Source organism: Anabas testudineus, chromosome 18, assembly GCF_900324465.2.
Source record: "Anabas testudineus chromosome 18, fAnaTes1.2, whole genome shotgun sequence".
NCBI lineage: Eukaryota > Metazoa > Chordata > Actinopteri > Anabantiformes > Anabantidae > Anabas > Anabas testudineus.
In genome coordinates this window covers 6,599,717-6,613,125 of record NC_046627.1, presented here as the reverse complement: position 1 = coordinate 6,613,125, position 13,409 = coordinate 6,599,717, and the positions used below count along the sequence as shown (strand labels likewise).

Here is a 13,409-nt window from a genome sequence, read left to right as displayed (position 1 = left end):
GGAACATGGACTCTGAATTATATGCAGACATTTTGTTCTAAACTTCATGGAAATATAAAAGCACAAAAGTCAGAAATCATCAAAGTATCATGTTGAATGTTAACATCAATTTAATCTGGCTTGCTAATGTAGGGAAGCCATATGAGAAGTTTGGATATAGGTTAACTGATGTTTGCTATACTGAGTACCTCTCTGTGTATAACCACCATTAAGAGGAGGAGAAACAAGTTTTCTAACAATACAACAATAACAAGTTCATGCTACAGACAAAGATAAATGGGTAAAAATATTTCTAATTTTAACAAACTGAACATACTGTACATTATTTACTATGTGAGATCTCATTCTATCTCTTACAGAGTTCTTATGTTTTTATGTCCATATTCTAAAATAAATGTGGTTTTCTAATTAACATTAGTGTCAATAAATAAATAAAGTTCACACCACATTATCTGACATATTATCTTTAAAGGATTACACCATACACTCTAGAGTCTAGACTGAATCAAATTAGGTTGTAGACTTTGAAACATACAAATTGTTTAAATGTTGTCATCATCTTTATTTTTATTTTATTAACATTTTGGAGTTCATACAAACATTTTACACAGTCAGCACAGTGGTTGATAAAGCAGGAGGTTCAGTAAAACCCCTTAAGGTGTTGTTTTTATCATTCTACTATTATAACAACACTGTTTTAACAAGTTGTGTCAGAGCTTTAAATGAAGACAGTAAATGGACTGATAACATCTGATAAACTAAGTTTTCTTTGCATTTGTGTATTTAAATTATTATTTGACAAGTACTTTCCCCACACGTCTATTCTGTTCTTAGGATCCCGTCTGTCTCTATGGTCACTATAGACGACTACTTAGTCTATATCTTCATTTGTGCATAAAAAATAAAAAGTCATATTGTAACAAAAGACCTTTTCATCTTTTACAGGTAATCAGTGCTTAACTAATCGTACTCATGAGGAGATATAACAGAAACAACGAGGATCAACCAGCTGTTATTAACAGTTATGAAATGAGACACATCTGGCTAAAGAACAGCTCCAAGCTGAAGGTTTGGAGATAAATGTGTTTCTTGAAATGTGATATCAAACAGTAACATTCTTGGCAGGTGTATGTGGTGTATATTTCTAGGATTCCAATGTGTTCTTACTTATTTAACGTATTACTTATTTAAAGTAAATGTGTATTTTATCTTCATTTACAGATGGACCCAGTGAGATTTAAATGATAGTTGGGATTATTAATGAGCACCATCACTGGATGTTAACAGTAAGTAAGTAACAGTCCATTCTGTGAAGTGAAGTTTTGGAGTGAACATACTCTGACACAAAAAGATGGTAAAAAATTAACTATTTGAGAGACCAGTGATCTTGATCTGTACTACTGTAGCTTTCAGTTCAGAACTTCACACTGTCTAGACTAGATGGTAAATAATACATTTTACATATTGTTCCTAATTGGCATTTAATGTTTACGCTTCGAACTGCTTAACTTAACAATTGTTTCCTTTAAGAAACAACTAAACAATTAGAATATTTAAAAGTTACACTTCTGAAAACTATTTAATACATTATATATTATATTTTTTGTTAAAGGGCATTCATGCAAAAGAGAAGCTGTAATGTGTGAAGATGGTCATGTAGCACTCAGAGAGACAGTTCATCATGTGGAGTCTTTGCCTTGAAAGTGAGAAACTGATGGTAGTTACATGATTTTAATGCTGAATTAATTAAAAAAGATTAAAGTTATAGTTGTTCTATCCTTTGTTTGGTATCTTGTAAACAGTTTGCTGAGTGTATATTTGAGGGTTAGAGACTAATACTGAGGCTGGAAACAATATGAGATTTGATATCGACACCACTCTCCTCCTGTTTCTTCTTCTTTTGTACCTTTATTATTCTATTAACTACTAATATTTAAAGTCAATGTATATTCAGCAGGGCCAACTTTCTATTCTACAGAAGTGTCAATATTAAAAAAAACAGAGAGACTTAACAACATATGTCATTATTGTGGATCTGAGGACTCAGATGACTCATCATGGGTAAAATAATAATAATAATATATATATATATATATATATATATATATATATATATATATATATATATATATATATATATATATATAAGTCCTACTGGAACTTCAGATTAACTTTGAAGTGAACTGTTGAATATTTCAAGAATCAATAAATATAAACCTTTAATGTGCTCTCAGTTTTTCAGATTGGCTGTGACTCATGTAGTAGGTGGTATCACCACGACTGTGAGAAGTGCAGCACTGGATGAGGAGTTCCTCGGCCCTCTGTGTATCTAATAGACATTTGATTCAGGATACAGACATTCCTTATACACAGTGGGAGTTTGGGCAGCGATAAAGGTTTTTTACTGTAAATAAAACATTACATTTTGTTCTTACTAGCTGCCAGGTGTTTATTTTTTAGGACCTTCTTCAAATGTTAATGGTGTTTCTTTAAATCCAGAGGTCGTCCAGACCTGCACGGTCTGTGTTCTATTTATTTCTGTCATGTTCAGAAAACAGGTTCATTGCTGCTTTGTGACAAATGTCAAGTCGTTCATTCTCGACCATCATCATTCACATGGGTTCAACACCACTTCAGAAATGTTCTGCTCTTTAAACTGTGATATTTTGTTCATTCATTCCTCTGAATTTGTCTTAGGTTTGTCTGTTAGTGGAAGAAAGGATTGAAAACTGCTCCACAAAGAGTGGAAATAACTAGCAGAGGACAATCTTGGTATTCTTGTCAAATTGTGAACCTCCATTTAATTCCAGCACGTTTGAGGTGTTAAATTGTTTGTGAGACACTTTGAACCAAATGATGTTAGCGACATGCTTTGGGTTATTTTGAGCTGACAATGAAAAAATCAGACATGCAACAGTGTGAGTGTGAGAAACAGCAAAATTAGAGTCAAGCGTTTTGTTAGAAGCAGAAACTTTATTTGACAAAATCTGACACATTGATGATCAAGACAACATTCAACAAACCTCAATAAAACCTTTGTTACCATCACACGTCTGATATACTTTTATTAACAGGACAAAGATTTGACCTTCACACGTCTTTAAAGAAATTCATCAAAGAAAGCTGCAGTTTTAGGGCGAATCTGGACACAGAAATACGACTAGACAATAAAGTTTAGTCTAATAAAACAGTGTTGAACAGAAACATTCATCAGCTGCCATGAACTAATAATCAGTGAACATCTAACAGAGATCATATTGATTCAAACTGTTGTTTGTCACTAATCATTAGTTCAGTTTGTCTCTGTCTAATTCTTCTTTTATTTCTTCTTCTATTCTATGTGAACATTATTTGACCCCATGAGTCCTGTAGTGAGGATCTACTGACAGAGAAAGTCGGAGCTGTTCTCCAGCGGCTGTCCGGCCGAGCTCAGACCGCATTTAGTGGCTCAGACAGCGGGAGAGCAGCGGCTCATCTCCGCCTCCTCCACAGGCTGATGGAGGCAGGAAAAGCTGCCTTCAGTCCTCAGTAAGTGGAGCTCCACAGTAACAACGACTCTGTGTTCAACTAGAGACCATCCACTAACTCTATGTCCATTAAAGACGGTTTGAAACGACACATTTGACTGAAATGTTCCAGGAAGTGAAACTAAAGGTCTGTTGAGATGAAGTTCGTCTGAAAACCAGACGGACACTTTCTAACTTTTCTAGCAGCATTGAAGCTGCTGTTTGTGCTGGAGTTTGCAGATACTCACCTCTAGTGATGAGCAGAGAAGATTCAGAGTTTCTAGTTTTACTGGTGGAAACGAATCCAAACTTTCCGACTCTTCCGTCTCGAACCACGAGGCTCGATCGAGTTGAACTGTTCCGGAAACAAGAAGCTGCAGTGAAGACATCAAGCTGCTGTTTGTGCTGACAGCAACAAATCCTCACATCCTGTGAGGTCGGATACAGAATCAATCAAATCTATTTGATGCTCCGTTTCCACAAACTTTGGTTTGTTGGTAAAAAGCTTCAGGAGATGATGAGTTTGTGGTTTCAGCGTCATATGACTCCAATATTTCACAATACGGTTCAAATCCTAATGAAACGCAGTCATCATGTCCATTTTCTAATGAAACTCTAAATGTCAGTGAAGGACAGGGAACAAAGCTGTTCATTGAACATGGAACTGCAGGAACCTCAGGAAATAACACAGAGGCTCAGTCATTTAGGAAAAACTACTGCTTTAGTCACTGTCACACTGAAACTATCAAAATAAAAGCACCTGAACTACACACTGCAGAACTGGAACATTCAACTCGTAACACATCTTTATTATCACTGAAGGTCCAGAATATGAGGACATACTACTTGGTCAGAGCTCATTGAACTGTCCCTGTGTGTGTTTAACACCTGAGGTAGAAGGTCCAGCTGTGGAACTTGTCTCAACACAAATGTCTTCTATAGAAATAACATTCAGTCACATTTGATCTAATTTAAAACACATTTCTCCAGCAGATGTCGCCAAAGTCAAACCACCTGTTGTGACAATCAAACGTCTCTTACCTGTCAAGATCAAATCTCCAAGTTTCCTCATTAGAACTCATCAGTTCTTCAATTCTATTGGTGGATCATGAGTTGAACTAATAAGTGAAACAGCAAATGAAGCAGTGATGAAGGAAAACATTATAGAACAGCTGGACGTGGATTCTGTGGTGTTCTTCTGACAGCTGGTTCTACTCTGCAGGACTCACACCTGGAAACACCAAGGCTACAGGGATCAAGGATGGAGGGAGCAGAGATGAAGGAGCTGAGGACAGACGACACAGTGAGACACATGTTGGACTGGCAGTAGCTTTGTCACTTGGTGCTGTGATGGTTCTTGGTATTTGTGGTTTTGTCCTAAACAAGAGAATCAACAAAGGACAGAATTCAGCAGCTGTGAGCTCAATGTGACAATGATTTTTTAGATTTTAATATATTTTACATAAAAAGTAAAAACTAAGGATGACGTGTGATTTTAGTTTATTGAACCTTTAGTTTATGTAAACACAAAAAAATGGAAATTCCTCCACTATGAGGATCTAAAACTGAGTAAATGTACATAGTTATTTACCAGCTCTGTTTTAATGTCAGAATTTGTTCTTTCATTTCCATTTAGTCATTTATCAGACGCTTTTATCCAAAGAGACTTGTGACTAGTGATGTGACGATGAGGCTCAGCTGTGTTGTTGTGCATGTTTATTGTGTGTATTGATTTGAATTGTTGTCTTTCCTGTTTACATCATGAGCACAATAAGTCTTCAGAGGGAATAAATACATTTGACCTTATTAGGATGAACAATCAATATTTAATTCATGAATTCATCACTGTGGTGCCTCCCTGATTTATCCAGTATCTGACCTGTAAATAGCAGCAGATAAATAAAAAAGGATCAGACTCAGAGTAGAAGTACTCTATTTAAGTGTAATCAGGAACATGTAGATACTAATAAAAGTAAAAGTACACAATGCATTAAAATGTGACTTGAGATTTCACCACTGGGACAGAGAAACAGCTCAACTGTCCATTTGCAGCCCATGTTGTAGTCAGAGAGGGTTTTACATCAGTCGATATAAGAAGCAGAACAACCAATGAATGAGAAACGTTTCTTTGTTCATTTATTTCTAAAGATTCAGATGCCACAGTGATTAGATGAACTTACTAAACTGTCGGCTCATCAATCATCATCGTTTGACATATTCTTTAGTCTGTGAATAAAATGCACATTTGTAATATTTCAACACCAATAAATATTTGTATCAACAATAACAAGGATCAACTGGAAAGATTTGCAGCCATGTAATAATTCAAACAGACCAAACAAGTCCCATTGAATAGGACTCACTTGATAGTTAACAGACAGATAAAGAACAGAGGAGGAGGTCGTTATCAAACTGTTCTCCCACAAATGTTGTTTGCTGGAAACTGGACTTGCTGCAGATCATGTTCTGTTCCAACAACATTTTTCCGCTTGTCTTCCAGATGTGGACGTTAGTGATGCTAATGATGAAATAGAAAAGGTTTCCTTCTTCATGGGACACAGGTTCTTGGCAGAGACCGTATATTCCAGATTTCATATTTAGTTGGATATTAAAACCCTCCCTGTTCAGTTGGTCTCTCACCTGTCTGGAGCGGTAACAGTCCAGCAGCAGGTGCTGTCTCGTCCTCATCACAACCTGTCACCAGACATTTGTTAGTTTGGAAGAAACAGCTCCACTGGACCAGCGCTCTCAGAGGGAGTCTGTTCACTGGAATCAGCCACACTGGACCTTTTCAGGGTTTTCACACCTTATTTTATCACTTACATCTTTATTATTGGACCAGAATCTCAGATGGAGTCATATATGTGTGGAAAAAGGCGCCCTCTGGTGGGGGGTGATATTTAATTTAATCTTGTAACTGAGCTTTGATTACAAGATTTAATGAAATAACGCAGCCCACCAGGGGGCGCCTTTTCACACACAGTCCACACCATATCCATAACTGGATAAATATGAATGTTTAAAAAAGAAACGCTTTCTTCATAAGACATTAAAAGACAATCTGTCCAATTTAATACGATGTGACCACATTTAAAAAAGAGGCAGAAAAAGCACAGTGTTGCTATTTGAATGGAAGTTTCAGGACAAATGTTTTCATTCAATAGAAATTCAGGTATCATGAGGCCGTTTGTCACGTCTACAACACATAAGATATTAATTCAACTCTACGTGACAATTGTAATATTAGGTTTTAATGGCTCTAGACCAAATGATTTGTAAAATGTTGACTGAAAGAACTTTAAGATCCTAATAGACATCTGCAGAACAACAATAGACCAATATGTTACAGTGATTTATGATGTTTGTATGAGGTACATTTAAGAACATACTCTACATACATATATACATACACACCATAACAAGAAGAGAAGATAATCTGATCTCCCCTAAGTGTCTTTCCAGGTTTACTTGGAGGTTTCCACCTCTGTCTGATGCCTATTCACTCAGTTCATTGCTGAAAGCTGCTGTTATTTGCCAACTTACTGAAAAAGAGAACTGTGAATGAACTGTCAACAGTCTGTGTGTTTCCTCAAACACAAAACGTGTAAAAACGAACCAGAAGCAAAGAAATCCTGGAGATGAAATGTGCACAATAGGCCGACCTTTCCTCTCCTCTTCTGCACTGACATCATAGTAGTGCAGATGATGCATTTACAGGCTTTGGGTCTTATAGGGCGTGTGGTTTTAGTGTGACATAGCCTATAGGGTTAAGAAGAGCAAACCAGGAAAGAGGTTTCAGACTGTTTCTAATGTCAGTCAGTTCCTGTTGTCAGATGTCAGACTGAGCATGTGCAGATCTCCTACATTTCCCAGATTCTAGATATCCTAGATACAGGATAGGACACTTCTGGAAAACCTCTTTCCAAAATGTCTCACTACAAATAAAAAGAGACGTCACACTGGGACTTATGTGTGTTTGACTTGTTTGTCAGACTCATTCATGTAAAATGTGTTTGGGCTCAGAAAAGTGTCGTTCTGACCAACAAGAAGTTTGTAGTTTCACACATGCTCGTACTGTGGAGTTATACCTCCTATTTCCTTTGTTTAACGTGAGTCTTTATGTACAAATCACACACACACACACACACACACACACAGACACAGACACACACACACACACACACACACACACACACACACACACACACACCACCTAATGTCAGAATCTGAATACACAGCTGGAAAAGAGGACCTGACTCCTGTGTTCTGCCTGAAACACCACAGATTTTTACAATAAATAAAGTTTAATAGCAGCATAGTCCTGTTAATTCAACAGAAAAGGACAGTTAGATGAACCAGCTTCATGTTTCTAACATTAACTACAGGTTTGAACTGGAACATTTAGTTTATTCAGTAAAGTTGTTTCACATTCTCACTGTATTTTTACTGAATTATTCTGACAACCACAGCTGCCAGTTTGTTTCCATAAAAACTACTGAATGTTTTTTACAGTGTTAGACCATCTATCATGTGTCTCATTTCTTTTCTGTCCTCACTGCAGCACAAAGTTTCTTTCTTCTTCCTTTTCTGATGTTTTTATCCTTTTGGATCCAGATCACAGCCCTGTCTGAGTTTCAGTCTCCTGCTCAGTACTGACCCATGTAGCTGATAACTTTCAAATCACAAACCTTGACAACTCTGGTTGTGGACTCATTGTCTGAGGTTTGAGCTGATCAACAGCTAAAATGCACCTTCTCCATTTGGAGACGAGCGTTTCTTTCCTGCTGCTCTGTGGTTGTTACACAGTTCATTAATAAGTCGTTCATATCATTTTCAGCCATATATAAGAATAAAACGATTCCTATCTGCTCTTCAAGATCCCTCGAGCTCCTCACTAAAGCTGTATTACAGTGTAGACAATGGGATCATAGAGTTGGACTCAGACATTAGTGTTAATAACAATATTAAATATTGGCTGAAACACGTGAATAAAGTCATTGTTTTATTTTAATTGTTTGACTTTGAACGTCGTAGCGGTCCTTCGAGAGTCTCAAGGACAGAACAAAGAAGTTCAGGATTTATCGTGGGTTTCAAACCTGACACCATATCAGACCCCGAACTGGTAAAAAACACAAAGAAATGCTGCAGCACATTGTTTCAAGAGCCCCGCTGACTCCGTAGATCTAGATTTGTATCTGGATCTTGTAGAAACTTTACCCATGTGTGGATTGAACCTGGAAATTCATCAGTATGACAGAAACGTGTCTCCGGTAAGTTCGTCCCATTTTTACTACGACTTCTATTCTATTTGATGAAAAACAGAATCTAAATGTGTCTTCTAACCAGTTGATCAAACTAAATAAAGCTTTGTGCAGTCTGACAAATGCTTCTCTCCTGGTCTCAGATTGAATCCATAGAAATCTGCAGTACATAGATTTACCCAGCAGATGTCTCCATGTCTGTTCCACACGGAGTCTCCTAAAGTTCAGGACGGTGAATTGTCTTCGGAGCTACTTTTGCGTTCTCTCTGCTCCATAATGATCTATTGTGAGAGTAGAGCCTGTATCATGCAGTAGATCCCCGCTGGCTGTGTCCACAGAGAGTGGGTTCACCCTCAGCTGTGAGCAGCAAGTATCACTGGAACTCAGAGAGATGGAGACAGTTCATTAACGGAGCTGATCAGCTCTCAACACTGTTATTAGACTGTGACACTGACTGACAGTAGCTGGATCACAGCTGGGATGCTGCTGTCCACTGGACTGGAGCTGGATTTGTGCTTCACTTGTTATTATTGGATTTGCTCAGTGGGAATAAAAACTATATGAACCACTCGGTAGAGTTAGTCCATGATGGTTACTCACTATATGCAGAGTGGACGAGCACCTATGGAAAAATAATACCCCACTGTGACCCGTAGGGGGCGTCATAGTTCCCTCATCAGACCAGACAAATAACCAACAGAGTCTATTAAAAACCTGAGGCTGTAGTAAGTAAATAAATATGTTCCAACTGCACATTTACCTGTTTTATTTTTCCAAACGTCTGCACAACACTACTACTATATTACACTGAATCACTGAACATTTGAACGAGTCCAAATCATTCAAAGATCCTCAACCTAAAACTACATGAAACATGCATTTAACTGTAAAATCAGCAGTGAACACGTGTTACACATAATAACAATGTGTTGGTTGTACTGCAGACATCTGGTATCAAAACGTCAACACGGTGCTATATAGAGGTTTCTGTTGACCCACAAGAGGGTTCTGAACAGTCCACAGGACACCAACACACTACTACTGGTGACATCTTTAGCATTTTTAGATTCACTATAAATCTTACATTAAATGCATTTTATGATAAAAAGAATATTGACATTACAAATCTAGAATTGTGTTGTAGTTTTTTAGAGGCTGTAGTTGTAACGTGTGTGTTTGAGGTCTTGATGACAGAGGAACTGATTTCAGACTGAGATCCACTTCCTCATTTCTCTTCATAGCTACGAGCACCTGAGTCCAACATTCACTACTGTGACAACAACCACACAGTTCAGCAGGTGAGAGAACAAATCCCCAAAGTGTGTGTAGCTGATACTATGAAGTGTTTGAACCCTGTGAACACTGCTCATTTCCTCCACATGAGTAGTTGAGTTCTATTAGTGTTTGTCTTAGAGGATGGAGATTAAACTGAATTAGCTCTTCTTGTCCAAATGAAATGATTCTGTAGATTCAGATGAGCTGATGCTTGATGTTATTTACAGTAAATATTTTATCACTGTTCTTTTAGTCACAGAAAAAAAAAACCATGTAAGCTTGCTTCTGTCTCAGTAGAGAAAGAAAACCACAAACAAACTTTTTTTTTCACTTCACATAATATGTTTTTTAATAAAAGCCTTTTTCTACATGAATGTCGATGATGAGCTAAATGTTAAACAGATTCACAAATATGGTTTGATCAGATCTTTGTTGTATATTGACAAATGAAGTCGGTGTTTTTTAAAACATGTATGTACATGAGTACTATTAAAGGGTATGGGTATTTTAACCACACATACTGTTCGCTGTCAGTTTGCTGCTGACATTAAAAAGTATCTTAAATTGTATTTATGTGTGTATGTTACAAGTGTCCACAGTGTATCATTATATATTTATTTTTTCATTCATACAGGTTGGTGGTTAGATACACACACTGGCTGGTTTTGGGCGAGATGATGAATCCCTGCCATTGTTGTGAAGCTCAGTCTGTGGTCAGATCTCCCTCCATATTTATCTGGAAAGAAAATTTGTCTAACACAAGTAACAATATAATGTATAATCATATGTTTTACAATATGCAAAAAGCCCACATTGTTTGATACTATTGTAATAGAAAATGTTCCTCTTCCTCTAAATATTGTTCAATCTACAGTAGACTTCAAGGAAGGACTCAGTGTGATGAACCATCTCAGTTTCATACGTACATGCCGGCATGGAGAAAACACAACAATCATGTAAATGTCTTCTGCTCTACCTCTCTCTAACCCTCATACTTATACTTCTCAGGGCCCCCTCCACATAACATTTCTGAGGAACTAGTTATATGTGTGCCATAAAGAAAACATAAATTTCTTCTACACATAGGCTGAATGTTTATACCATAAATCTCCACTACAGGTTTGTTTTTTTATTACTTGTGACCTTGTGACCCAGGAGTCCTCTCCTACCCATGTCCTATCTATGAACCCTTGTCCTGTCGAGGATCTCCAATCTTCTTTCATACTGAAGTTGCTCTTCTCTCCTACACTATCACTCATTAACATTTGCAAATACTGAATACAATACACAAACACACCCATTTGAAAAACAAGAGCATAAGAAAATCATGATGATTGGAAATTGCAATATAAACTCACAGATGCATATACAAAGAGACAGATTTGACATTGAAAGAGTTTAGGACGATACATTTCTTGGGGTAATAATAGACTTGGAAATCACAAATAAAACAAGTACACACTAAAGTATTAATATCCAGCCTCAGCTCCCTCCCTTCCTGATCTTCATCACAGTTTCAGAACCGTTTCCTGTGAAAACTGGGTCAGAAACTGAAGATCTGAAACACTGCAAGAAGATGAACTGAAACTCTGAAAGGACACAGTTGTAGGTTTGTAAAACACATCTCAGAACTTTGAAGAAAAACATTTGTAACACTGAAAAGAAGAAAACATTTTTTTCCACATATTCAAATCTTATTTTTTAAATGTTTGAATCTTATTTTGTAGTTTTCAGATCAATTTTCAAACATTCAGCTCCTAGTTTCAGTGTTGTCAGAAGTAAAACTGTCTCATCTCATAGAAATATAGAAACACATGAGCACAATCCAAACTAAAGTCAGATCATCAAACTACAGTTAGTCCATGGGACAGGTTCTGTTAGGTAGATATCTAGAACTTTACTTACTAACAACCACACATTCATGTTTCTGATGGTTCACTCTCAGAGCTTCTTTAACACCAACACAAAAACTCTTCTTCAGCTTTTCTTCCAATTTAGACACATGACTAAATTCTGCACAACTATCTGATACAGGCTTATGCTCGTGCCAAAGAGATGTCAACAGGCTAGGAGGCAGAAAAATAAGTACTACGACAAAAAAGAAAAGAGCAAAGCTATCACCCCAGCGGACAGAGTTATGGTAAAAATATGTTATGTGGAGGGGCAGCAGAACGTCGGAGATAAATTGGAGTCTTGTCCATATATTGTGGTTAAGAAACAGCCGGTCATCCATGTGGAGGTGGTGCTGCAGAGAAGACAGGGGTGGTGGAGTGGTCTATCACAACTTTCTAACAAAGTGTATGTTCTTCCTAGTGGTACAAGCCAGGGAGCCAGCATAGTAGGACGCCGAAAGTGTGTGAAAAGAACACAAGGCAGACTTGAAGTTGGATTCAGCAGACTGGTAGAGGGAAGCCTAGAGGATGCCCAACCAAAGACTGCTGGAATCCAGCATTAACACACAGGCTTGGAAGACGAATTAAATGCAGGTGAGAAAAAAAACTGTCTTTGGAGTCCCAAGTTGTGCAACAAGAAAGTGGCGAGCAGAAAACACAAAGAGGGTGGAACTTGTAGCAAAAGGTCAAAGCAAGACAAGCCACACGCCTCATGTGATACAATATAGTACAGGTACAGATACAAATCAACACCATCACTTAACAAGCTTGATACAGTTTACTATGTACTTTACTATCTTGTGTCAGTAGTTCTGATGTGAGGCTGATGGCTGAGTACCATAAATTATAGAAGAGGTGAATGTAGGACAGTAATTTTAGTCATTGTTCGTTACCGGACACTGTAGTTTCAGAGTCCATTGCATTCTGGGTGCCAGGTTTTTTTTTGCTTTTCTTTGCGACTTACCACATAAGGTGTTGTGAGTTGGCCAATTTTATCCTTATTATAAGTTTTTTTTTATCCTTATTATAAGTTATTACAAGTTTTTCCATCCATGTGTTAATCTTTATTGTTTCTTAAGGTGTTAAGCTACATTGTGGCATCTGTATAAAGACAAAAGCTTGTTTAGTAGTTGGACAGTAAACTCAGCTTTACAGGAAGTTTTGTTTTGATGAGAATTATTTCTGTGCTTTTGTTTCTATTACATCAGGTAACTGTCACATAATTATTTCAACTTCCTGAAGTGTTTGTGTGTTTTTTTGGGTGTTTTATCTATCAGAAGTTGTGGAAGTGTTTTGGCAGACCAGTGAAAACCCCAGCATCTGGTGTCTTTGATCCACATGATTTCCTCAAAACATCAGCATCACATCAACCAATACGGCACAGATAATCAGGGGTGTGTGCAGCAGGTACAACCTTCACTGGACGTGCAGAACGAGGGGGTTATATTTACAGGGAATCATTTAGAACTGGTTCA

At 37.4% G+C, this 13,409-nt stretch overlaps 2 protein-coding genes across 2 annotated transcripts in view; both read right to left on the bottom strand.

Annotated features, from left to right (window-relative positions):
• The window catches only part of LOC113168131 (NACHT, LRR and PYD domains-containing protein 12-like), a 46,686-nt gene extending 40,330 nt beyond the window's left edge, over nucleotides 1-6,356 (bottom strand). Inside the window, exons 1-2 of the mRNA XM_033326628.1 lie at nucleotides 5,687-6,356; nucleotides 3,755-4,883 (exon numbers count right to left, since the gene is read on the bottom strand). Coding sequence (XP_033182519.1) covers nucleotides 3,755-3,895 — 141 coding nt within the window. The 5' untranslated portion in view covers nucleotides 3,896-4,883; nucleotides 5,687-6,356. The remainder of the gene's footprint in view (nucleotides 1-3,754; nucleotides 4,884-5,686) is intronic.
• Nucleotides 1-13,409, bottom strand: part of LOC113168127 (NACHT, LRR and PYD domains-containing protein 12-like) — a 260,345-nt gene that overhangs the window by 220,109 nt on the left and 26,827 nt on the right. The window lies entirely within an intron of this gene.